Source organism: Penicillium verrucosum (assembly GCF_028828655.1).
Source record: "Penicillium verrucosum strain IBT 35672 chromosome Unknown utg000003l_segment0_segment0, whole genome shotgun sequence".
NCBI lineage: Eukaryota > Fungi > Ascomycota > Eurotiomycetes > Eurotiales > Aspergillaceae > Penicillium > Penicillium verrucosum.
In genome coordinates this window covers 3,848,539-3,873,426 of record NW_026643212.1, presented here as the reverse complement: position 1 = coordinate 3,873,426, position 24,888 = coordinate 3,848,539, and the positions used below count along the sequence as shown (strand labels likewise).

The 24,888-nt window shown below is 48.7% G+C and overlaps 10 protein-coding genes across 10 annotated transcripts; 4 read left to right on the top strand and 6 right to left on the bottom strand.

The window, feature by feature from the left end:
- Window positions 1-92: 92 nt before the first annotated feature.
- N7516_009069 (uncharacterized protein) lies at window positions 93-3,784 on the top strand (the record flags this gene model as incomplete). The annotated part of the gene is made up of 9 exons (XM_057221788.1): window positions 93-172; window positions 228-456; window positions 515-889; window positions 938-1,124; window positions 1,175-1,237; window positions 1,288-1,716; window positions 2,755-2,758; window positions 2,814-3,170; window positions 3,544-3,784. 9 exons carry the CDS (start codon window positions 93-95, stop codon window positions 3,782-3,784), a joined length of 1,965 nt encoding a protein of 654 aa, XP_057072060.1.
- A 34-nt stretch (window positions 3,785-3,818) lies between these two features.
- N7516_009068 (putative HAD superfamily hydrolase) lies at window positions 3,819-4,745 on the bottom strand (the record flags this gene model as incomplete). Its single annotated transcript, XM_057221787.1, has 2 exons — window positions 3,819-4,635; window positions 4,726-4,745. The coding sequence occupies 2 exons, from the start codon at window positions 4,743-4,745 to the stop codon at window positions 3,819-3,821; spliced, it is 837 nt and encodes a 278-aa protein (XP_057072059.1).
- A 1,131-nt stretch (window positions 4,746-5,876) lies between these two features.
- On the top strand, window positions 5,877-6,360 carry N7516_009067 (uncharacterized protein; the record flags this gene model as incomplete). The annotated part of the gene is made up of 3 exons (XM_057221786.1): window positions 5,877-5,928; window positions 5,993-6,129; window positions 6,205-6,360. The coding sequence occupies 3 exons, from the start codon at window positions 5,877-5,879 to the stop codon at window positions 6,358-6,360; spliced, it is 345 nt and encodes a 114-aa protein (XP_057072058.1).
- A 217-nt stretch (window positions 6,361-6,577) lies between these two features.
- On the bottom strand, window positions 6,578-7,363 carry N7516_009066 (isocitrate lyase/PEP mutase family protein; the record flags this gene model as incomplete). The annotated part of the gene is made up of 1 exon (XM_057221785.1): window positions 6,578-7,363. The coding sequence occupies one exon, from the start codon at window positions 7,361-7,363 to the stop codon at window positions 6,578-6,580; it is 786 nt and encodes a 261-aa protein (XP_057072057.1).
- A 2,258-nt stretch (window positions 7,364-9,621) lies between these two features.
- On the top strand, window positions 9,622-11,781 carry N7516_009065 (uncharacterized protein; the record flags this gene model as incomplete). Its single annotated transcript, XM_057221784.1, has 1 exon — window positions 9,622-11,781. One exon carries the CDS (start codon window positions 9,622-9,624, stop codon window positions 11,779-11,781), a length of 2,160 nt encoding a protein of 719 aa, XP_057072056.1.
- A 682-nt stretch (window positions 11,782-12,463) lies between these two features.
- N7516_009064 (RMD1 family protein) lies at window positions 12,464-14,904 on the top strand (the record flags this gene model as incomplete). Its single annotated transcript, XM_057221783.1, has 4 exons — window positions 12,464-12,517; window positions 12,581-14,285; window positions 14,371-14,556; window positions 14,627-14,904. 4 exons carry the CDS (start codon window positions 12,464-12,466, stop codon window positions 14,902-14,904), a joined length of 2,223 nt encoding a protein of 740 aa, XP_057072055.1.
- A 581-nt stretch (window positions 14,905-15,485) lies between these two features.
- On the bottom strand, window positions 15,486-17,129 carry N7516_009063 (uncharacterized protein). The gene is made up of 5 exons (XM_057221782.1): window positions 16,951-17,129; window positions 16,796-16,874; window positions 15,781-16,709; window positions 15,665-15,724; window positions 15,486-15,610 (listed from the first exon to the last, which is right to left on the bottom strand). The coding sequence occupies exons 1-5, from the start codon at window positions 17,068-17,070 to the stop codon at window positions 15,509-15,511; spliced, it is 1,290 nt and encodes a 429-aa protein (XP_057072054.1). The 5' UTR covers window positions 17,071-17,129; the 3' UTR covers window positions 15,486-15,508.
- Window positions 17,130-17,933: 804 nt separating this feature from the next.
- N7516_009062 (U4/U6-U5 snRNP complex subunit SNU66) lies at window positions 17,934-19,937 on the bottom strand (the record flags this gene model as incomplete). The annotated part of the gene is made up of 1 exon (XM_057221781.1): window positions 17,934-19,937. One exon carries the CDS (start codon window positions 19,935-19,937, stop codon window positions 17,934-17,936), a length of 2,004 nt encoding a protein of 667 aa, XP_057072053.1.
- Window positions 19,938-20,656: 719 nt separating this feature from the next.
- N7516_009061 (aminoacyl-tRNA hydrolase PTH2) lies at window positions 20,657-21,431 on the bottom strand (the record flags this gene model as incomplete). Its single annotated transcript, XM_057221780.1, has 2 exons — window positions 20,657-21,027; window positions 21,107-21,431. The coding sequence occupies 2 exons, from the start codon at window positions 21,429-21,431 to the stop codon at window positions 20,723-20,725; spliced, it is 630 nt and encodes a 209-aa protein (XP_057072052.1). The 3' UTR covers window positions 20,657-20,722.
- A 1,169-nt stretch (window positions 21,432-22,600) lies between these two features.
- On the bottom strand, window positions 22,601-23,508 carry N7516_009060 (uncharacterized protein; the record flags this gene model as incomplete). Its single annotated transcript, XM_057221779.1, has 3 exons — window positions 22,601-22,667; window positions 22,723-23,123; window positions 23,200-23,508. 3 exons carry the CDS (start codon window positions 23,506-23,508, stop codon window positions 22,601-22,603), a joined length of 777 nt encoding a protein of 258 aa, XP_057072051.1.
- Window positions 23,509-24,888: the final 1,380 nt, after the last annotated feature.

Here is a 24,888-nt window from a genome sequence, read left to right as displayed (position 1 = left end):
CCCCGGACAAAAGCTGACAAGGGGGTACCCCGCATCACAAGGTCCCAGTCCCATCTTCTCATATTGCAACTTCGCATTAGTTGTCTACAGTTATGGCTTCAATAAGCTTTGCGGCTACTGGTCGCCTTCAGGTACTACGGGATTCATCTAATGAATCTCAGGATGGTGTCGAGTAAGAGAATCCACAGCCAGGCTCAGTTTAGGACTTCTACTTATTATCGGTCTAGTATTGTTCTCGTTCCTGGCATCGGAACTACCTTACCGGAAGAGTGGCCGTTTGTTAACAAAGAATGGCTTGCCACCCTACCCGGTTCTAGCGCTGGGACACGCATCCTCGCCTATGACTATACTTCGCCATTTGGAGCCACCAAACCTTCATGGGAGTCGATGTTGATGCTAGGTCATGATCTTATCCAACATATAAGCGATGTGCGATCATCATCAGTCCTAAAAGTGGTAAGATGGATTAATTCCCTTCTGGTAAACTGTATGCTTGCTGATTTACCTCATCTAGCCCACCAACAAGCCAATTCTGGTAGTCTGCCACAGCTTAGGTGGTATTATAGTCAAGCAGGCGTTGTGTGTCGCCGATAAGCAGTTTCGTCGGTATGAATCAATCATCAACGCTATAGCTGGCGTTATCTTCCTGAGCACTCCGCATCGCTATGGCGACAAGACCACAAGTTGTATACGGTTTCGAGATGTTTTCGAAGCGACGACCAGTAGACACTTGGAAATCCCAAGCATGAACATCGAGCAAGAAGGCGCTATTCTGCTTGACCTCGCAGATAGATTCGAAGGAATCTCGTTCAGTGCCCCCATACTATCCGCGTATGAACTGAGAGAATCGAAAACCAGCTCCACTACACTGCATCACAAATACCAACAAGTCAGTATGGAGCCCTGGCTGAACTATCAACGCTAATTTTGAATCTAGTTGGTCAACCGTGAAGCTTGTTCAACTCGTGCCCAGATGGAAACAGTCATTGGCCTTAATCTTAATCATCACGATACATGCCTTTTCACCCAGAGCATCGGTGGCGAAAGTTTACCTGAGCTCAATGAGTTTCTATCTAAGACTTTACAAGACGCTGCGCGTCTTATCGCTCTTCGACTTGAGGACCGTAGGTGATGAATGCATCAGAAAGCCGCAGAATGATATTAACGGTCCCAGGTGAATATCAAGATGCAACGACGAGCACTTACTCGCCCACAATGAGCGAAATACCACTCAAAGGTGAGCTAGATAACCATATCCCACCATGTTCTTATACTTATGTCGGTTAGTTGAGCAATTGGAACTCACGGAGTCGCCATCCAACAAAGCAACAGCAGGAACATCTCTTTCGGGGTTTGAGTTGGTATCTCCTATAACACCAAAGTCTGATGTTGCAAAACCCCTTCATTTACCATGTCTCCTTCTCAACACGCATTCGGCGAATGAGGATTTTTGCGGCCGTGAAGATATCTTGGAACGTCTCGCAACCGAGCTCTTGCCTCCAAAGAACAGGGTGACAGCATCGGGCACCGCTCTAAGGCAGTTTGCACTTTGTGGATTTGGGGGTATTGGAAAGACAGAAATAGCCCGCGAGTTTGCCCGACGTCATAAACATTCTTTTGATGCGGTATTCTGGGTCGTGGCGGATGAGATAGCTAAACTTGATCACCATTACCAGTACATTTCGTTGGTACTGGGACTCGAAGAAGCATCCGAGTGTAAGAGTCAGGTTGTAAGTAGAGAGATTGTGAAGGGATGGCTCTCTAATCCTCGAAGGCACATCTCAGGGTTATATGACTTTATTCAACCGGGCGAAGCTAGCTTAGAAGCCACTTGGTTGCTTATATTCGATAACGCAGATAATCCAATCACTCTAGCAGACTACTGGCCCTAAGGTAGTAGATCGATTCTTATCACTAGCCGGGATCCATTATCCAAGACTATGTTCACGAGAAGACCCTTAGGCCTGGATTTAGGTCCGCTTTCACAGGAAGACAGCCTATCCCTCTTCAACCACCTCACTACTATCCCTAACGAGCCAGAAGTTAATACAGCGCGGCAAATTTCTAATGCGCTTAGTGGAATTCCTCTAGCCATTTCGTAGATAGCTAGTATTATCCGTCGACAAGAGCTCACGCTTTCAGAGTTTCTTAAGCTATATATGGATCACGAAGAACATGCCAGTCTTTATAAAACAAAGTTCGATACCAATTTGGTCACATATCGTCACTCTCTCTCCACTATCTAGGCATTCGGGAAGCTTAAACCTCAAAGTCAACAACTTTTAGAACTAATCTCATTTCTTGATCCGGATTCTATTAGAGAAGACCTATTAGAAGCATCAGTAGAGATTCTCTCTAAGGGCACACCGTTCAAGAGGAGTAACTACATTAAGGCTCGAACTAATCTCTTGCAATCATCTCTAGTCCAAAGAGATAAACAAAAACAGTAAATATCAGTTCATCGTATCGTACAAGATGTGATCTTAGCAACAATGGATGTTGAAAGGAAACGGTCCATATTTAATCAAGTGGTGCGAATTCTATAGGCGGACTGGCTATTAGCTATGCCCAAGCCATCAAAGGAGCCAGTGCTACCCTAGCCCAAATCCTCTAGTAATAGGCTATATATTAGAAGATAGCCTGCTTATGCAGCAATTTACCCCCATATTCTAAGTATGCATCAGCTGTGGTCCGCTATCTCAGATTCCTCAGAGGCTACCAAATTGCTTTTCGTAAAGCTACTGACAGATACAGCATGGTGAGTATACGATATTCAGGCGATTTTACTTGCTATGCAGTCTAACATTACCAAGGTATCAAAAAGAGCGTAGACAAACGAAGAAATTTAATAGCTTCTTCGAAACTACACGCAGTATCTACGAGTCCTCAACACATCCAGATCGGGATTCCCTTCTTACAGATATCCACTTCTACCTAGGAGCTATAGCCATAGATACGAGTAATTTTGATATAAGCCGCATTAACAAGGAATATTCTTTCAACCTAGTTTCCAAAATCTATAAAGAGCTAGGTACCACGGACGACAGATTATACCTCGCCTACGCAGAGCGAGGGATCTCACGAATCCAGGATAGACGGTATAAGGAAGGGGAGGCTAATCTTAAAGAAGCACTGCGCATACGTAAAGATCTTCAGAACTATATCCCGCGGTCAGGCGAGGCTAATCTGGGCTAGGCCCTGCTTTTTCAGGATAAGCGTGAAGAGTGCAATACACTTCTTCTAGATAGCCTGGCGGGTAGAGAGAAAGCCTTAGGAAAGAATGATAGAGAAGATATCCGGACGGGACTGATTCTTTATACTATTAGTAACCTCCGGGCTGTGCAATGCCAGTAGGAGGAGAGTTTCAGTTACCACCGTAGAGCATGGCACCACATACGAGGAACAGTTGGCGAGAGGGACTTTTACACTACAAATGTCGCCCATAAGATTGCCGAACACCTGATCCGCGTGGACCGAAATGAAGAGGCGATACAAGTCCTTCTATTTAAATATGTCGCTACACACTTTTCTGACTTGTCTTAGTGCTATGATCAACGACGCACTGGAAATTTGGTCAGTTGATTCGAATGCGCATAAGAATGAGATCGCTCGCACTACTTTCCTCAAGGGAAAGTTGCTGTCGGCTATGGGCAAGATGCAAAAGGCTTCTATTGCCTTTAGAGTTGCTTGTCGCTTGAGGAAGGAGATCACCAAGGAGGATCGTGATTTAAATAGCTTGACGATGATAGACTTTGACGAGATTGTTGCTTTTTGGGCTCGTTGATCAGCCCCCTTCTAGTACCAAATTGAACTGGGAACTATTCCATTAAGTCAAGGCCATACTTCTCATAATCAAAGTGTTCTAAACTAGGTATACTTTCAGCCCAACCATCATCAACCTCTCCTAGCTGCCAGTCATCTCCTACCGTAAATCTCCCTGATCTCCCCGCCAATATATCCTTGTGCATCGGCTGATACTCGACCGCTACATCTGGGTGTGGTACCCAAACAACTCTCATCCCAGCCCGTCTTCCAGCCTCTACACCAGCGATGCTATCTTCGAAGACCAAACATTCACTGGGTAGGATGGCCCTTCCCCCGGTGGTTATTCCCGAGTTCAGCGACTGCAGCGCGAGCAAATAAATGTCAGGCGCTGGCTTCCCTCGACCCTGTCGCACTCGCGGATCATCACCTAGAACCCTTCTATCCGAACCGAAGAAGCTCATCAGTCGCTTCGATTCCGGGCCCGATGTTTTCAACTCATAACTACCGGTCTTTGAGCTAGAAGCCAAAGCTAGCTGGATCGTGTCCCCAGACGAAGCATTCCGGGCACGGCTCAGGCGCGACAGAATATCCTCCGCGCCAGGCAGAGGCCTGCAATCCGGAAACCGTAGTCGCATGCCTTCACTGGATTCACGAGCGAATTGCTCGCGGGGGATAGGCAACTTGGCCCAGTTGTGGAATATATCGCCGTTTGTGGAGTCCGCGACACCCATGAGCTGGGCTTGAATTGATCGCGTCAAAGGAGGTCTTCCATACTTTTCTAGCAGCTGGTTCGTAGAGAGACCGATGATGTCCTCGGAGTTGATGAGAAGTCCGTCCATGTCGAAAATGCAGGCGCGCACTGCGGGGAAGCTGATGGTCTTTTGTTAGCTTCGGGGTATTCGTTTGTTGATGCTCGATAATTCCGCTGAATTTTGTACACTAATGTCTCAGAACACTCACCCTGTCTTAGGGAGACCCATGGGTCCGAATGAAGGTAAAGGTTGACCTTGGTTTGATGGCAGTGGGAGTGATATGAGGGATGAGAGGTGAATTGGGACTTGGGTCCTAAAGCCCAACTTGCCTTCGCGCCCACAATCCCCAAAGGGTTTAGGGCCGCAGGGGTTAAACACCTCGCACACTGGTTATGTATGTATTGATGCTTAAACGCGATATGGTTGTAACGTGTGAAAGATGAGTGCTAGTGGGCAGGTCAGGGCATCCAAAGGAACAAGAAGTCTTTTGCGCTATAATATATGTGTTAGTCTAATGCGCATCAACTGCCAGTTCTAGTGGGTTTCTTTCAGCTGCTCATAGGAATATCAGATGGAATGGTGAGAATGGTTCACCGTCAAGGTTTGACTTGGACCTAGTTAATTGGAAGCTGGTTAATTTGGACATCTCGTGTTAATATCGAGTAGGATCGACATATTCGTCCAGAAATGCTATATACTATTTCGTTGGTATAGAAGTCATATATCCCTTAGTTGAATAGTTATGGGTTTGATTGATATCGGTAAGTGCATGGCGTATAGCCAAGAGTTCATGCTGTTTATTTATTCTATATATGGATGATTCCTTGGAATTGATATAATCTACTATAAGCTAACATGATACTTGAGATTTATTGTCTACTCATGATCTAAGATGAAAAACTTGAATGATCAAGTCAACTCGAGGGCTCTACCAGTCAGTTCAGCGACATCATCGGTCACGTTGATACATCATAAAAAGCCCGTAAAATAAGATTTTGAATCAATGTCTCATATAAAAGCCAATTTAATTCGAGTTTAGCGAACTCCTCGTGTCGACCCTCGTATTCATGTGGCGGTGGGAGAACCGCGGTAGAGATGGAAAGTCTGGGGTAGTGGCAAATGAGCTGAACTTGAAACATCACTATCAATTGGTGTAGATGCCTTCGTATATCAAGTCATCTGGTGGTGTGTTCCAAGGTTTGCTCGAAAGTTGATGCTTTAGGCATTTCCGTGTCTTGGTGTGTGGTGTATATATATAGACACCGATAGAAGAGCTTTACTCCCAATCTATTTATTTAAGCAATCAACCACCCTTTTCTTTTATCACACAACTAAGATTGAAACACTGAGACTAGGAATATGCATCTCTATAAAGTTCTCGGCCTTGTTCTCGCTCGCCTCGCCCTGAGCCGTAAGTATTTCAACCACCACTTACATCAAACTCCAACCTACTAACCACATCTTCCAACAAACAGAAGCAGCAGCTTGTCCAACAGGAGGATGCGGCACTGCTGATGCCTGTGTCCTTACCGAGAAATGCACAACGGCAACCTTTGTCTCACCCTCGACAACAACTATCACAACCTGTGTCCCAACAGCCACCTGCGCGGGAGTATACTGTAAGTATTGAGAGACTAAACCGAAACATAGAAAAGTTGAACGTACCTCACACTCTAACCAATACTAGCATCTTGTGAGTTCGGCAACCCGAACAACCAATGCTGCTCGGGCTACTGTGCTGCTAGCAAATGTCGATCGACGGATGATAATTGGCCAGCTTGTAGCGAGGACAATGGGCCTTGCGTTGTCGATGAACACTGCTGCTATGGGAATCCCTGCGTAGATGGAATCTGTATCCGGACTTGATGATGGAGGATTATCATATATCAGAATGCCTGCGACAATTGTACTTGGAATCAATCATGACTATGATGTGTGTATTGAATTAAGGGCCGACAGTTTTTTTTGGGCTGCATGACTCGGGTCGGGGCTTTGAATACCTAACCTATGACTCATGTAATGCTAGTTAGTTATCCATGACTTTTTGTGACGATTATATATCACATAGCCAACACTTGCTCAGCCCGCTCAGTAAACGCCTTCATAGCAGCTCGCCACAACTCCGGCCCAACACTAATCCTTGCAACGCCCAACGCCCGAATATCCTTCACCCCCAGAAATCCCTCTCTCAAATTCATCTTCACATTAACCATCCCCCCTAGAGCATCAACCAACCTCGTAATCTCCGTACTCGAAACACCCCTCCCACTAGGCCCACCCCAAACAAAAACCGTAGTAGCACCAGCTTTCAAAAACGCTTTCCCACGCTCAATAGCCTCCTCGATCGTCCCATTCTCCGTTAGCAACACATCAGTTCTAGCATTGACCACGAAGTCCGGAACCCCGGCCGCCTTCGCCGTCTGAACAGCAACGCCAACTCGCTCCACAGCCTCATCCACCGACCGCAGCACGCCAGTCGCGTCCATATCCTCGAGATTACATCCCACAGCGCCTAGCGCGATGACTTGGTTAATAGTATCTGCCAGCTCAGAGACATCCCCGTGTCCATCTTGCACATCGACGGTCAGTGGTCTGGTAGGGTTTGTGGCGCGGACGGAGGCGGCGATTGCGGCTATCGCGGTCAGGTTTTGGGTTTTTGTTAGGGCGTTATCGTCGACGCCGATCGTTGCGGCGATCGCGTAGGACGCTGTTGCGATTGCGGGTGCTGTTGGTAATGAGGCGATTATGGAGGCTGTTGCGGCATCGTAGACATTTGTTAGGATTAGGGGATTGCCGGGTTGGTGGAGGGTGCGGAAGTGTTTGGCGATGTCGTTTTGGGTGGGCATTTTGTGTATGCTGTATAGCCTACAATATGTGGGTTCAATATGTGGGTTGGATGGAATGGATATTAGATTGCTAAATATGCTGTATTTTTGTACTACATATAATAAATACAATGGTGAAGATTGAAAAAGAAAGTCCTGAGTCATAGTCTCATAGAATACGAGGTTCGTCAAGACAATGACGAGGTTTTTCGGAGCCGATAGTTCTGCAGACTGCAGGCTCGGATCTGCGATCGGATTTGAGCAAGGCAGACAATGGGGGTGTTAATATAATATATTACTGATTATTTCTGATTATTTCTGATTATTTCCCCCTGTCTCAGACTAGACAGTTGGAGAATAAGCTGAAATGGCGCAAGGGATCCACGGTATTCCCCTCTTTGGCTTAGGAAGGAATTACAACAGGAATTACAACATACACTTGTCCAGGTTGAGTAGACCATGCAGGACAACCTGCTTACTCTCTTTGAATTGCTTACGGGGAACCCTCAATGTAACTTGATCTCATTCAGGTTTGCCACAGTTGATTTAGTTTGGGATCGACTTGAATTGACCAGTCCAACACCCAATATGGGGGGACAAAGGACTGCAAAAGGAACTAAAAGAGTTAATAAGAAAAAAATAAGAAAATAAAGGGCGTACAACATAATACAATAGTATACACCCCGGAGCCCGGTGGCTTGGTCTCCATTGCTCCATTAGGATGCATAAATGGACCTTCCATGCAGCTATATGAAACCGAAGATCCAATAAGAGAAACTGCGTCAGGGAATTTATCTACAAGATACAATATACGGAGAGATGTCCTCGACCTTTTTGATTGACAACAGCACAGCAAGGTTCTCATGGAAATCAATAACCTTGGTAAACCTCTTAAAACTGCCCTGTAATCAAAATAGGAGCCCGATAACATGTGGTACGAGGCATTGGCCCCATTTCTCTGTTAGCCTATCGAAAGGAGTAAGAGTCCGTCGCAAGTCCACTAGTCCGATGTAGGGCAAAACATTGAACGGTAACACACCTGAGGGACCTTTCCGGGTTGGATATCCGTGCCTGGGTGCATATGAACGAGGGGCAAAAGGCTGGAGCATTCCTCAGGGTATCCCAAGGGTAAAATAGTGAGTACCCGGATGATCTTCATTGGAGAGAGAAAGAGAGAGAGAGAATGGAATGTTATTTTACCTATTAACTATTTTTCTTTCAGGGTCTTTTGGGCTTTTCGTTTCAGATGTTCTTTTTATAAATCCCATGAAACCACTTAGACAGTACATTCAGATAATTTTCCTTTCATCAACAAATCCATAGTAAAAGGAACCCTTTTAACTAGTTATTCTTTAATTTATATCAAAAGTCAAACAAACCCGACCACACCCGCTTCGGTAAACAAATTTGAACTCGGGAAGCCCCGTTACTGATGGAGTCACTTTCTTTTTTTTTTCTCCTCACGGTATTTGTATTGTATTTGTATTCGAGCCTAGATTCGGTGTGGTCGACTGCGCTTAGTTTATGTTGTAGGTCTCCGATGTATATTATATAAGGTGTATATATAGTTATAGGTATGTACCTTGGGAGTGTATTCCGTACGTTACAATTATTTTCGGTTAAAAAGAAAAAAAAGAAAAAAAAAAAAAAAGAGTCGAACAAGTGAGTTTTACAAATAGACGTCGAACAAAGGGCCCTGAGACAAAGAATGGGTTTCGATACGAGGACGGTAACAAATACAACTATATATCGAAGTCAACAGGAACGAGAGAAAGTCTATGTATAAGATCGGTATGATTTAGGATTATATATAGTGAATTCTATTCAATATCTCTTAAATATCACATATTATAAGAACATTAGAAAGAAGTACTGTACTTATAAGAGTTAATACATTGAAAATTACTATAATTAATTTAAAAAAAAAAAAAAAAAAAAAAAACCTATCGGGATTCCCCTGTAATTTTACAAGGAATCGCCGTCAGCTCTCCCCACTCTCCGACGCTTCGCCTTGGCTCTCTCTCTCTCTCTCTCTCCCTCTGCCTTTCTGCCTTTCTCCTCATCTTCTGTTTCTCACACTTCTTACCATTTGCATGCTACATTTCTACATTGCTTTCTCTAAATCCATATCTCTAATGATCTTATGGCGTATGGTTTTACCTCACTCCCTCGTGCAGTTGGCCGCCTGACCTGCAGCTCTCACGCTGCCATCCGACTCTGCTCACAACCTCGAATCCCTCTTTTTTCCTCCCGACCTTGACCTCTCCTCAACTCCCATAATGTCGACCAGTCTAAATATTCCTCAGACCGGGCTGTCTCTCCACCTCGGAGATGAGTCCGGTGATCTTTCTGTCAAGCCAAATCAGATCATGAGGTTGAGTTTAGTGCAAAGCACCCTCGATGATCTGATTCAGAGCCTACGGAAGGATCAACCGGCGCGACTCCGGCTGGGAAAGCACCCTTCACTTCACTACGGGGGAAAATCTCAAATGTTCCATGCATATCCCGAAACACATCGATCTGAGATCTACCATAGCTCATCCGATAAAGAGACACTGTATTTCACAGGGCTTTTAAGTCATAGTCTGGAAGTTGAAAAGGCTAAAAATGCCACCGCGGCCACCGATCAGGCGCTGGCAGATTTGGAAGAAAAATTAAATGCACATGAGAGGGGAAAGGAGTCGAAGAAAACTCACATAATCTCACACCCAGATGAGCTAAAGGCTCTGCGAGGCAGCAAGCCAGGCTACAAAGGTCCCACCACCAAAGTCGAACTTGAGAAAGATCGTTTCCTCAAGACTGCTGCCAATCGTTCTCTCACTGCAAGTCCTACCTTGGGTGCTCCCAAGTCTCCTTCTCTCGCAATGACCCCAACATCTGCTCCGACGATGGAGAATAAAGATCGTGCGAGGCTGGAAGCCCTCAAGGTTCCCTTCATTCACCTTCTCGCCGTCCGTGCCGTATCGGCCAAATTTCTTGCTCGCCAAACCCGCACCACCGTCGAAGACTGTATCGCCCTCGGCGAGAAATTCGGCGTCGTGAACCGAATCAACCCCGAGAAGTACAATCTCAAGGACAAAGTCTACAAGGATCTTGATTTGTTTGGCTTCAATTACACCGAGGAGGACCGAAAGGAAGCCATTGAGAATTCAATTTCTGCCTTCGATCGCATGCGCATCTCTCGATCCGATAAACTGTGGCAAACACTTCTTCCCAAAGCTGAACGAGGCAAGGGAAAGTGTCTTTCGCGTTTGAATCTTCGTACTGGCCCGCCCCAGAAACCTGCCGCCCCACTCGGCAAAGTCAACGCGGAGGACTCGGGCAAGGACAACGACACCGACCGCGCCAAGGCATCCACGCCTGCTACCAAGACTACTTCGACCGCACAAAAGGCTCGTGACAAGGACCCGATCAAGCGACCCACCAAACCCAAGAGTACCAACAGCACCCTTACCGGACGGGTTACGAAGAAGACTGGTGGGAAGGCCCCAGTCAAAGTGGACAGCAAGATCAAGTCCGCCGAATTTGTCCACAGTTCGGATGAAGATGACGATACCGACATGCTTGATATTCCTCCTGCCGCCGCCACCCCCGCGCCTGCGCCCGCACCCGCACCCGCACCCAAGCAGCAATTGAAGGAACACAGGCGGACTCCATCCAATTCGAAGCCCCCCGCACCGAAGATCAAGGCACCAGCCAAGCCTCGCACCACTGAGACTACTTCAGTCTCATCTGCTCCTGTTCCCAAGGCTAAACCTGAGGCCTCGAAGCCTAAGCTTGAACCATCCAAACCAGCTACCAAGGTTACATCTTCCAAGCGTCCTCCCTCTCGACCCTCTACTTCGCCGCAGAAGCCGTCTCCACTCGGCTCCTCTCCTCCTGCCAATGTTTCTGATGCTACCAGTAGCAACCGCAGCCGAGCTGACAGTCAGAACCAATCCTCCGGTTCATCCTCATCTTCACCTCTCATCTCCCAGCTGGCCAAACCCAGCAAAGTAGGCCGTGCAACCCCTGCTGTTGCCAAACCTGCCAAAGCTACTCCACAGACCAACGGTATTACGAAGACTACCCCCGCTACCACAAACTCATTGAAGCGCAAGGCCGAGCCCGATCAATTGTCCGTGCCCCAGGCAGGACGGCCTGCTGGAAACTTGGAAGCCAAGCGACGCCGAGCGGTCAGCTCCTCTAGCGGTGGCAGCACCGGCAGTGCATCTCCACCAATGAGCTATGAGATCCTGAGACAGCAGCTGCGGGTGAAGTCTCAGAAATTCAAGAACTTTTACGCCAAGTACCGCAACTTGCATGACTCCCTTGCAGCACTCCCCAACCCGCCCCAGGTGGACCTCGACAAGCTGCAAAAGCAGCACGTTCATCTGCAGCGCATGAAGAAGGAAATCTGGGAGGAAGATCGGCAGCTTCGAGAAGGCCTTCATTCGTAATTTAATTTCGTTATTCTTTCTTTTATCCCATCTGCATAGTGATCATCTCTCACTTCAAAGAGTGCCCACTGAACCAACAGCCCGGCGTTTATGTCCATCTGTCATATTATTCTTTACCACAGCAATTCATATTCTTTATGACCCAATTTTCAAGGTTTCCATGTTTCTAGACTAGCACTTTTACTGTCGGGTAGTCAGGCCACCAATGAACACAAACAAATAAGTCGAGAATCACATTGATCTCAGAAATGAATGAAATCTCACAAAATAACGAATTACCAATAACTCAGTTTTCATTTTGTAGTCAATAAGCAATGGAACCAGTTTCCGGTTGATCTTCACTTTTTACCCCAGATCGACCAAAACGCCATCTGTAAGATGCTAGTCCCAATGAGGCATGATGGGTCCCGTTTCGCTGGGCGGTGTAACACGTGGTTGTGTTACGGTGTCACGGGATTGGTAAATTAAACATGCACGTGACTGTAACAGTAGACGTCATTTGGTCGTTCAATGGACTATTCCTAATTAAGTTTAGCCTCGAGGCCATTCGAACTTGCTGGCTTGGGAGCATCATACATAGCAATCGTTACACCGACGGCCAGTTATTTCTTCTAGGCTGTAAAGTGCCACCAAATAACCACCGAAAACCAGTCTCTAGCGCCTATTCTAAGTTCATTTGACAATGACTCCCCCGGCCCGAGGACGGGGGACTAGCCAGCGCAGCCCAACTGTCTTGGTGGGATCGACTACCAAATCAACCGTACGAACCAAACTCAACTAACACGTATCGTCCATACAGGTCACAGATTCTCGAGATCAGCAACAGCCCCAAACACCCCGTCGACGCCGCTCGCCCGCAACCCGATTCATCACCGTCGACAACGTTCTCCAATATGCCTCCGATGTTCCGTCAATGCAGCAGCGCGGCCCGCCACCAATCTCGCGGTCGCGCCGTCTTGCCTCGGCAGCTGGAGGCTTGATAACCAGCGGAGGCAATAGCAGTTCAAGTGCAGTGGCAGGATCCGTCGGCACGATGAGCCGACTCGCCGCGCAACCGCGACTCCCACCTCGAACGACAAAAGTCAGCGAGAAGCTGGTTCTTCTGCCTGACACCGGCGAGCTGGAGGAGGGCGAAACCGAAGAAGAGGACGATGATTCCGATGGTGCGGACCTCGTGGACGAGGAGCTTGTCGCGCGTCTATCCAAGGAGAGAAATATGGACCCGGAAAGGATCAGACACCAATTGCTTGTGTCGAAGCGACTTGGCGGCGATTTCGGCGTCGATAATGATCTTGCCCCTCTGTTGGCCGAGGAAGAAGTCTTGAAGAAACGTCGTGTTGCGCCGGAGCGCGCGAAGAGTTATGCGGAGCGGTTGCCGAAGGCGCGACGGACGGAGAAGCTCGCCCGTGTTACGGCGTACTGTACGGCTCAGGCGTATAAGATGGGATCGCTTGCTGCTTTTGTTAAGGAGCAGCATGGTGGGCGGACGAAGCTGTATGATGATTGCCTCTACACCGCGTATCATCTTCCTCTTTTGCCGGGCCATGAGGGGTATCGTCTGCGGAGTAGCCCTGTGTTGAAATACCCCGGTGGAAAGTCGCTGTTGGACGAGGAGATTGAACGGAATGAACTTCGCGATTACCATGATGAATATATTCTCGAGACGGAGGAACATTCGGTTGGTGGACACAATCGCCCAGAGGATGAGCACCACTATGAAGGGTCGCCGCACCACACTGAGAGTCATGATTCCCGGGAAGAACATCGGGAAGAATTCTTGAGTCGCATCTCTGAGGAAGTTCATGGCCACCTCCCCAATGACCATGAGCATGTTGCCAGCTCCGGCGAAAGTGTCGATGGCTTGCAGCATATCCCGCCACTCCCGCAACCAGACAGCAATGAAGGAACCCGGCAATCCTCGCCTGAACCTGCACCCCGTCGCCGACGACACAGCACGGATGACAGTCACGCTTTGATTCGAGACCGTTCCTCTCCGCCACTGACTACAACCCCCTCGGCCTCAATGCCGCAAGCTCCGGCCCGGACGTTGTACAATGTTGCTGAGATGTTCGTTTTCAGTTACGGCGTCGTCGTCTTCTGGAACTTCACCGAGCGACAGGAGAAAGACTTGCTGGCAGATCTGGCTTTTGCTACATCATCTGCAACCGGTATCCCTACTCCCCTGGCGACGATGCCTCTTGACGAGGAGGACTTTGAGACAGAGGAGTTCCATTTCGAGTATTCGACTGAGATCTCACGCCCACGTGTCTACAATGATATGATCACTCTTCGCAGTGGCGACCACATGATCAAGCTCGCTATTAGCCATGGTATTTCACAGAGCACGAAACTGTGCTTCTTCGAGGAAGTCATGGCCCGCCAGATGGCAGAGGCTAAAGACGTTCCCAGACGTCTTGCCGTCACAGGCCAACTGGGCATGAAGCGCGAAGAGGTCTTCCGGATCTTGGGTCGACTGTTCAAAAGTCGTGTTGAGGTCAACCTTTGTAAGTCCCCAATCCCCTATATCGGTCATTCTGTGGGCTCGGCCGCGGAGAAGATACTTTATCCCATATTAACATTTTCCACTAGCATCTAATATGCTCGACGTCCCGAACTTCTTCTGGGAGAGCGAACCAACCCTTTACCCACTCTACATCGCCGTGCGCGAGTATCTGGAGATCAAACCACGTATCCAAGTTCTCAACGAGCGATGTCGCGTATTCCTCGATCTCGCAGAGATCTTATCCGACTCGATTGCCGACAACCGCACTTCCCGTATGTTCTTCTGACTTCCTCCTCCTCTTTACTCCCTCCCTAGCATCTCCCAACTAACCCCCCATTCCAGACCAAACCTGGATCATCATCGTCCTCATCATTATCTCAATCATCGTTACAATCTCCGAAGTCTTCCTCCGCTTCGGCCTTCTAAATGCAAGCCAGGGTGCCGCCGGTACACCTGTCAGTATCTTAGCCCGTGCCATGGGTAGATCTGTTACCCCTTCTCCATCGCCAGAGTGGTATCCATACTCTGCCGCTAATGCGCCGCCGGGCTGTATCTGTCCCTCTCTTGGTCCTGCGGGTGCTGGTTCGGATATGAGTGTCAGTGGGATGATGGGATACTAATTTCGTTTTGTGTTTCTAAAGGCTGGATACCATGGCGCAACGGGTGTTATGGCAGGGTCACTGGGCAGAATTAAAAATTCCTCTTCCGTTGCATATTACTTCAACACTGACAAATTCTAATAACATGTTGTTTTTTGAGATTGTTCCTCTCCCTGCCCTGCCACTTTAGAAACGCTACACTTCACATGTCCAAGTTTCAACACACTAACTAGCTAGTTAACTACCTAGGTATGTACTTCAATTGTTACTGGGAAGGGATGGATGGGATGGGGGAAATGGTGGGCTGCAGATTACTGCGAGGGAGGATTCAGGGAAGATTAGGGAATGGAATGGACGAAAGAGTAGGATGGACTACTATGAGTTTATAGAGTACATAGAGTACATTGAAACTGGAATAAGACAAGGAAGAAAGAAGATGAAGATGAATCCAAAATCCCCGTTAAGACGGACAGAGCCGAAGCATGCTAATATGAAACAGAGGCAATTAGATATCAGTACAAAAGGGCGGCGGGATTTCAAAGAGAAAGCCAGGCCCGGTTTCTCTCCCCAACATTCGTTTTATCGTATACCCTTCAAGATTTCCTTTTTCGAGGTGATTTTGAATTTAACCGGTAACCTTGAAAATGGACTCGGCGAGTCTATCGACGTTGGCGGAGGTGATACCAGCCACGGAGATACGGCCGTCCTTGGTGGCGTAGACGGAGTGCTAGAGAAGTTGTTAGGAACCAGGCTGGAGAAAGTATGTGAATGTAAAACTTACCTCCTTGGCGAGGGAGTCCATCTGCTCGGGCTTGAGGCCAGTGTAGGCGAACATGCCGATCTGGATATCTTGTCAGTGATTTAAATAAATAGAGAATTGAAGATTGTCTATCTCACCTGGCTGGTGATGTGGGACCAGTCGTGCTTGCTGCCGAGCTTCTCGAGGTTGGTGCGGAGGAGAGAGCGCATCTCGATGATGCGGCCAGCCATGCCCTCGACCTCACCGAGCCACTGCTTGTTAAGAGCAGGGTCGTTCATGATGGTGGAGGCGATGCGGGCACCGTGAACGGGAGGGTTGGAGTAGAAGGGACGGATGAGAATCTTGATCTGCGAATCGACACGCTTCTTCTCCTCGGCGTTCTCGCAAACGAGGGAGAAAGCACCGACACGCTCACCGTAGAGACCCATGTTCTTGGCGAAACTCTGGCAAAGAGCGATGTTGTGGCCCTCCTTGACGAAGTGGCGGGGAGCAAAGGCATCCTGGTCAGCGTTACCGCTGGCAAAGCCCTGGTAGGCCATGTCGAAGAAGGCGAAGTGACCCTTCTGCTTCATGACATCGCTGATCTGGCGCCATTGGGCCTGGGTAGGGTCGACACCGGTGGGGTTGTGAGCGCAAGCGTGGAGCAGGATGATGCTGCCCTCGGGAGCGGCCTTGATGTCGGCAATCAGACCCTCGAAGTCGAGACCAATGGTGTCCTTGTTGTAGTAGCTGTACTGGGCAACCTCGAGACCGGAGTCGGAGAAGACAGCCTTGTGGTTAGCCCAGCTGGGGTTGGGGAGGTAGATCTTCTTCGCGCCGGGGTAGAACTGCTTGAGGAAAGCACCACCAATGCGCAGAGCACCGGTACCGGAGATGGTCTGGGTGATGACGAGGCGGTTGTCCTTGATGGCGGAGGAGTCGGCGCCGTAAGCGAGCTCGGCGGCAGCGGTGGTGAAGGTGGGAATACCGGTGATGCCAGCGTACTCCTTGTCCAAGCGGGATGCGACAACCTTGTCCTCAGCGGTGCGGACGGAGGGCAGAACGTAAGGCTTGCCCTTATCGTCACCTGAAAGAGCGGGATGGCTTGTCAGCAATCCAATCCAATCTCCAATCGATTGCGCATCACGGCGATTGTTTTGGGGTGAAGCTTACGGTAAGCACCAACACCCAGGTTGATCTTCTCCTTGAAGGAGTCGGCCTTGAAAGCTTCGGTGATACCAAGAATGGCGTCCTATTAACCGAGCTACGTTAGAATTGGCCTTTCAAACCACCGTTACGATGATTGCAAGCTTATCGACGAAGCTTACAGGAGGACCCTGGGGAACATTGGCCCAGGCCGAGGCGTGTCTAGCTCCAATCACAACGGTGCGCATGTTAGCCTCGCGGGAGGCAGCCGACCGGCTGGCGACTCTGAGAGTGGAGAGCATAATGGGAGATATGAAGAAAAATTGAAAGGACAAGACCTAGATCTCTTATATTTGGAATTGGAAAGGGTGAGGGAAAAACCGGAGGAGGAGAGAACGGAATATAAAGGATCGGAGACGCAGTCCCGATGTTTTTTATCCTGACTCATGTGATAGTGGTACCCAGTACCTGACTGTTGGTATGTTCCTCCGCCTTGGCTGAGGTACCAGGTACAACTAACCCCGGTGAGATGTACGAATGGGATTGGCTGCATGCTCCGGATAAATTGCAAGGATCAATTGCTGTTTACTCTTTTACGGGGATTTAGTTAGTACTTCAGGTACTTTAGTTACTTTATTTATTGGAGATGGTGTGAATTGGATACAATATAACATATAATCTGAATTCACCGAGGAATGTCAACAAATATTTGAATTATATATTCCTGTCTATATTGTGTATATTTGTTTTTTAACTTATAACATCTGATGTATAGTTATGTAGTTTTATATCAGCCCATCTCCAAATGTGTTGTTCCGACAAAATCTCCGGTGAACTGATTGAGATCCAAAACTCCACACCGTTTCCCCTCACATCAGTTGGAGTAAGGGAATTCTCCCATTTCCCCGTGTCTGATGCGATTCTTCTACACCCCACAGGACTCGGTTAAATGTCAATCCCCTGAATATGTATCATATTACCATGTTTATTACCATATTTATTACAGTATTGAAATTGTTAGCGTCTTCTCAAGCTATAGATACATTGCCTGAGGCCTAGATACGATGACGGAGCTTGGGGACTTTGAAAGGACTTGTAGTGTAGACTTTGGATATCGTAAAATTGGTATTTGGCTACAAATAAGAAAAGAAGCAGTATCAACCTATCAACCCAGGCGAACACCAGCTTGGCGATTCTTGCGCGCAGCAGTTCCCACAGCAGTGTTCATGCCGGTGTTCTGACTACTGTCCAGCGTGCTCATAGACTCGCGCTTCTTTTCTTCATCAATCTTCTTCAAACGCTTCTCAGTCTTCATCTTTCCACTGCCCTTGCCGTGGAAGTGGTGACTCATGTGCTTGAAGGCTTCTTTCGGGTTCATCTCACGACCGAACCCGTCAGGGTACTGTAGTTGGAAGCCGGGCTTGTATTCGCGGTTGAACACCTCGGCCATATGGCGTGCCTCCTGCTGGTCACGCTGCTTGTTCTCCCAGCGTGCGTGCTCCTCGCGTTCACGGGCTGACATGCGCTCAAGCTTGCCCGAGGCACGGTCCCGTTCACGCTGCTGTCGGGCACGTCGCTCGGTTTCGGTCTCACGGTTTACCTTGTCGGCTAAGAAGCGCTGGCGATCGCGCATGAGTGCGTTTTGGCTGGTGCCGTCGTTCTCTTTCACCAGGCCGCGTGATTTCAACATTGCTAGGGTAGCAGCAACACCTTGGTCCAAAGTGGATTCCTCTTCTAGACCTGTGGCTGTGAGTTGTTCTGGCTCGGACGCAGGTGCTTCATCGCGCTTGATGCGCGCGGCAAGCTCCTCTTCGTCTTCAATATCGCCATAGCGGTCCATATCAATCTCCACGCCTTCTCCTTCCGGCTCTGCGCTGGGACTTTCAGGCTTCTTGGCCGCGGCTGTGGCGTGTTTTTCTTCCTGCTCGAGGAGTGTAGGCTTGTGTAGATTTGACACAAACTCTGATGTTTCGTCGATCACCAGGCCAGGCTCCTCGCCTTCATTATCCGAATTTTCAATGTCCATTGGCGTCTGAGTCTCCTCTTCTCGAAGCTGCTTCGCAAGATCCTCGGGGCTGCTCTTCTTGCGCTTCTTGAAGGCTGCGCGTCGTTGCAACGCAAGAGAAGCTTGAAGGTCATCATCATCCACGAAAGAAACATCTTGATTGATGGGCTTGCGGGGAGCAGGGACTGGAACTCCACCCTTCGAATCAACATCCATGGCCGAGGACCCTTGCGCATTGGTCGAATCTGCCACCGGAGCAATCTCGCCGTCGTCCATGAAAGCCCTCTGTTTTGTAGTTTTAGCCTTCTTCTTCTTAGGCTTCTTAATTTTGACTTCGCTGATGTCCATGTAATCGGAGGACGGCACTTCCGGCTCAAAGTCGAGGCTGATAATGTTCTTGAGGTTTGAAATTTCCTGTCGCTTTGCTTCGTATTCCTCGGTCGAGCCTTGGGCGTCGAGTGTAAATCTCTTCCGTTTTTTGCCTTCGATCTCCTCATCGTATTGTGAAAGGATACCCTGGTTCTCCGCCATAGGATCATAGACGGGCTTTTTCTTCTTAAGCTCCAGCTTCTCTTCAGTTCTTTCCTTCTCGACCAAGTCGAGGTTTTGGAGCTCATCGTCCTCTTCCTCATCGTCGACCGCAGCGTCCTTCAGCGTCAAGATGTGATCTTCACCGCCATCAAAGGCACCTGCAGCGTGTCCGACCTTGATACCAGCCAGATCTGCTGCAGTGTACTCGGATTCCGCAAGGCGCTCCCGCTCTTCGAGTTCCCCCGCCAGTTTCTGAGCGCGTTCCTTCTCGATCTTCTTTTGGCGTTTTTTGGATTGCGACAGCCAGGCTTTGGTATCAAGTTCGTCGCCATTCGCCTCGCCTAGTGTGGATCCTTGGAGTTGCAGATTCCTTTGGGCGGTATCACGCGCCCGCTTGATGGCGGCATTTTTTTCGTCTCGTTTTCGTTTCGCTTCGGCGGTGTCCTGGATTTTCTTCCAGTTGTCATAACTTTCGGCCTGTCGTGACTCGAGAGTGCTGGCTGGATCTTCTTCCTCGCCGGACTCGCTATCGTCTTCTCTGAATTCTGGGCCGGCACCGGGAACTGGGACTGGTTTGAGGCCGAGAGAGACTCGGATTTTGTTACTCTGCTCGATGGAGAGAGAGTCCGCCATTTTTACGGTGTGTGGGTTGTGTGGAGGAGGAGGAGGGGAAGGAGGGGAAGAGATGGGAAGGTGATGGCCTTAAGCGCAACGCCGCCTGGCTTCCTGATAACCGCAATCTGGTCACGTGATATAACCACCGAGCACTATCCCTATCTAGGCCTAGTGCCATAAAATCTTAGCGGCCCCACTTGTGACATAAATAAGAGCCTTCCCTCTTTTCCCTTCCTCTTTTTCTTCTTTACCAAAAACCGGATCTGTGTCCAGATTTCCTGTCCATGGACTCCAGTCTGACTGGTTTCTGTGTGATGGTTGAGAGCTGGGCATTTCGACGAGCTTGGAGCCATCATTTTCGTGGATGGCCTTTACGGTTTCCGGTCGACAGATCTCAGAATAATTGTTCGCGCCTTGTGACGCGGGTCTTGAGCTCCCACTGGTGAGCTCGGCTTGATAGCTTGGTGTCGGACGGCGTCATATTTCATATCTCTTTGCCGATTGGCCGTTGGCCGCTGAGGTTAGGGAATAACCATGACTTGCCAACATCTCTTACATAGAACTCGTACGTTGTAAAAAATCTTAGATTCAAAAGGTCTTCGCTTTGCAGGACTAGGTTGTCTAGGGAACATGCTGCATGTTGTACATGCTACACGTATTTTGTCTATGCGCGCATATGATGGACGCGCCACCGCGTGTCGCATACTGAACGGGATTGATTCAGCAACGCTGGAGAGTTCGTCGAGGTCATGATCATCATTGCCTATCTAGTTCCAAAAAAGCACACCTATAATGTGTGTAATTTACAACAGCTTCAAATGTCCCGTCACGCCGTCAACCACGCTCTTGGGGCCCAAGACTCCCAGCACGGTCTTGCTGCCACTTGCGATTTGAGTGCGCCCGGCATCCTGGATAACGCGCGTACAAAGCCCAAGGCTAATAGCCTGAGCCTGCATGACCAGCAGTTCATCCTCGGACCTGACCTGCAATGCGATCTTGGCCTGACCACCGCGCTCCCATTTCTTGAGGATGGGCGAGTTGGGTGCGTATTCGAGGAAGTATTTGTAGCAGGCGAGAGTAGCGTGACCGCATTGGGCGGCGATTTTGCCTACAACATAGAAGAAAGAGATCGTAAGCGCCTGCAACACAAATGCTAAGACTGATTGAAACGTTGATAGAGCACATACCCTTGGTCATGCCCAGGTCCATGCGAACGACCAGCACCAGCTTCACCTCCTCGCTGTTGTCCTTGAAGCTCGACAGTTCTTCGCCGTTGCCCTCATCCTCCTCGTCGGTCTCTTCTTCGGAGTCTGATTCGTCCTCCTCGTCAGAGGAGTGGCTGTGGACCTTCACATCGTAGCTGTTCGGCCACCCTTCCTTCTTTTCTTTGAAGAGGCTGATCGAGGAGCCTTGGCCGATGAAATATCCCGTCACACCCGCGATGATGGCTGTTGCGATCACGTAGGCGGCCGTTGTAGGGGGTACGCGGTCTAGCGGTACTGGGGCGGCCATTTTGAGTTGGTTGGTTGGTGGTTGGAGGATCTCAGCCTCGTGAAATAAAAATTTGAGGGAAGCTCGACCGCCCGGGATATCTCACCTTTTCTACGCTCTCACCTTGAGATACCTTTTTTTTCTTTCTTTAGCTCGGTGGATTTCAGGTGAGACACATCTTTGAGACTCAATGTCTCTTTGGATATTATATATTTGAATGTTGCCAGTCGTGTGACTCAGTTCAGCTAGTTCTAGCTTTCTTATTACTCCTACCTCAGTCTCCAACATACAGTATCAACAATCTTCTCCGCAAAGCCTTTAGCTGATCAGCCAAAGGATCAAGATGGGGTATAGTGGACAACTCAGAATAATTTTTATATCACATCATTCATAAAATTTCTAAAAACCAACGACCTCCCAACGGTCGTATTTCCAAGCCAAAATGGGATTAGCCAGGAAACAGCTTCCTTAAAACGCATGCAGGCGGCAAAGCCTGCGGATCGAATTCTGGCAGCAGCACTTGCGTTAACCTGGCCTGGACGCAGGGAAAAGCAAAATGCGGCATGATTCTCCCATGAATAATCGCAAGCCAATCGAGTATAGCCATGTTCGAATCTGAACATGAGCTGGTAACATGGCCCACTGCAGTTGAATCTCGGCCTGCCCATACCAAGCCTAGTCCTGTTTCATCAATGCCAACGAGGCCAATATCTCGCTCTCGCAGCAGAGGGTCGTTCCGCTCAGCCAAATCTCCGCCCAAAGAAGAGGCAACCTCCTGTAAACCAACCAGCTCGATCTGAGGTGCGATATAGTTCGGAACTCTATCTCCAGGATGACTTTCGGTGACTACAACCTACTTAGGTACTGCCTCTAGTATGACGACACGAGAGTGCGACATATGGTCTAGAAAGTAATAACGCCCCGGACACGGAGGGAGCAAGGTTGACATCGAAGAGCTACTAATGCATTCACGAATCTGTTACAAAATCTCACTAAGTAGCTAATAGCTAGGATACGTTGATTAAAAAGGTAGCTGGGGGAAAAGCCTAAGATCGAAGAGGCCCCATCCCCGACAGATGTCTGCCCAACAAAGAACGCAAACCAACCCAAGTAGTATATTGGACGCGTCACAATACACTACCACTGATTATATACAACCCATAACACCAAAATAGACCAAAGGAGGCTATTTAGTTTGCGCTACCAGCGGGGGCGGCAGCACGAGGGGCGTTTCCAGTAGGACCCGCGCGACGGCTCCTAATTCCGATGTTAGACGATATCAAACGATAAGCACAAATCAATTCCAACTTACATCATGGTACGGCTGAAGAAACTGATACCAATCATGAACAGCCAGCTGGGGACAGCACCGAGAGCCCAGATAACGTAGCCCATGGGGATATTGAGCTGGTATTGAGCGACCCAGCCGTCAACGGGGTGGAGAGCGCCCTCGTAGACGGCGACGTTCTCGTACGTCTTCTTGGCGTGGATCTCGTAGATGGTCTCGGGAGTAACGGTGGTGGCGTTCAGGTAGATGTGGCGGAGGGGAGTCGGGGCACGCTCCTCGCCAACAGACGGCTCCTTGGGGACCTGGTAGTACTGGATGGAGGGAGCGCTGGCGGACCAGGCGGCGCACAGGACCTGGTTGGCCTCGCAGTCCAAGTATCCGAGTTGAGGTGAGGTGGGGTCGGCGGAGAACAACAGAACAGATTCCTGGGAATTACGAAGACGATGTTAGGATTTTGGGACTTGGCGAAAAGACGCGTCGGGGGGCAAAACATCATCTCACCTTGAATGCCTTATCGGCAGTTCCGCAGCGACCGAAGCAGGTCTTGTTACCACCAGTGGTGTAGATCAACCAGTCCTCGGCCTTAGGTCCCGGGGTAAGGATGGACTGCCAGTTGTTCAGGGACACGTGGGTGACACTCTTCTCGGTAACCTTCTCGGCCAGCTTCTCGATCGGGGCAGCAACGGGGGCTGCTGTGGGCACGAAAGACTTGACCTGGTTGAACCATCCCTGCACACGGTCGGCGAGGGGAACCTGCTCCTGGGCCATGGCCAGGGCAGGGAGGAGGGTAACAAGCGAGGTGAAACGCATCTTGATGGCTGAGGTGCGAAACAAAGTTAGTGAGACAAGTTTCGGGAATGATGGATTCACGTTTAACACGAGATGAAAGTATATCAAAACACTTACCAATGACTGAAAGGCGGGATAAGAATTGACACAGTCAGAGACAAGAGGAAGGATGGTGTGTTCAGAGGGAGATAGTTGGAACGACAGCTGGCCTGAGCGCTGGCCAACCACAACCCTTTAATTTACTCCCGCACCCTCCTTTCTCTGCACCAATGGCACACCATCCCTATGCAATTAGTTCAAGGAATGTTCTAGATTGATGCCTGATTTCAGATCTCTTCTCATGTTTTTCTTATATTGCAATCGATTAGATCTTTTTCAGTGTTAATCATTACGGTCCATGTGGATTCTGACCTGCATAAAGCTCCCGACCCCACAACTTTAGGTGCCGGATGTCAACAATTGGTATGTATACTAAAAGATCGAGTTCGAGTTTTGTCATTGGGGTCTCTTGGGTGCTAAACAGTACTCATTGTCAGAATGAACTGATGCTTACTGTTACATATCTTTCCACCTACTTGTAGTTGAATAGTACAGATGGAAGATCTAGATTGCACATGTTGGATCGGTCCTTGCAAATTGGACACTTCGTAAGTATGTTATTGATATTGGCCCACTGGAAAAAGACTAAAAGCACACTAGATAGACTAAAATGCGGTCATGGGATATAGCATCGTGTAGATTGTATCCAATAACCTACAAAAATGATATTAATCTACAACAGCAGCGCTAATCTTGCATCCATACATAGGCTATCAAGATTCTTATCGAGCCGGGGGAACCATTTAGGGTTAGCGTTGAAACAGTCATGGTCAAATTATATACATAGGAAGAGCTATAGCGTCATTACAAGGATAGGGTTGAAGAAGAAAAGGTAAACACTATTTTATTTGGCGACTTCGATTGACCTATACAAAAATTGCCAATGGTAGTTAGAGATACAAGCACCCTAGCTTACTGAGCATGGAAGGATATGTACTCTGTAAACCTTACAAAATTCCGAATTCAAGCCATCGAGGCTTGCCGCTTGCATGAACTGAGTTTAATATGAAACAGAATACCTTAAGGGGTTACCTAGGTAGTAAGCTAATAATCTGATATCCAAGTTTGTGTTACCTACCATGTGGTTATAGTACCGATGTAAATGGAGCATAGCCACCTGTCCCACTGGTAGACACGCACAGGGAATGTAGTAAGTTTATTTATATCCAGTCCTCGAGGGCTGCAAACAATGCTTAGTGAGCATGTCCTTGTAGACCCCGACGTCGGGAAATGGCATTAATAATAGGAAAAGCCTGGCCCCGGGCCAATGAGCTTGGGATAGCCTGTTATGTATGTTGTAGT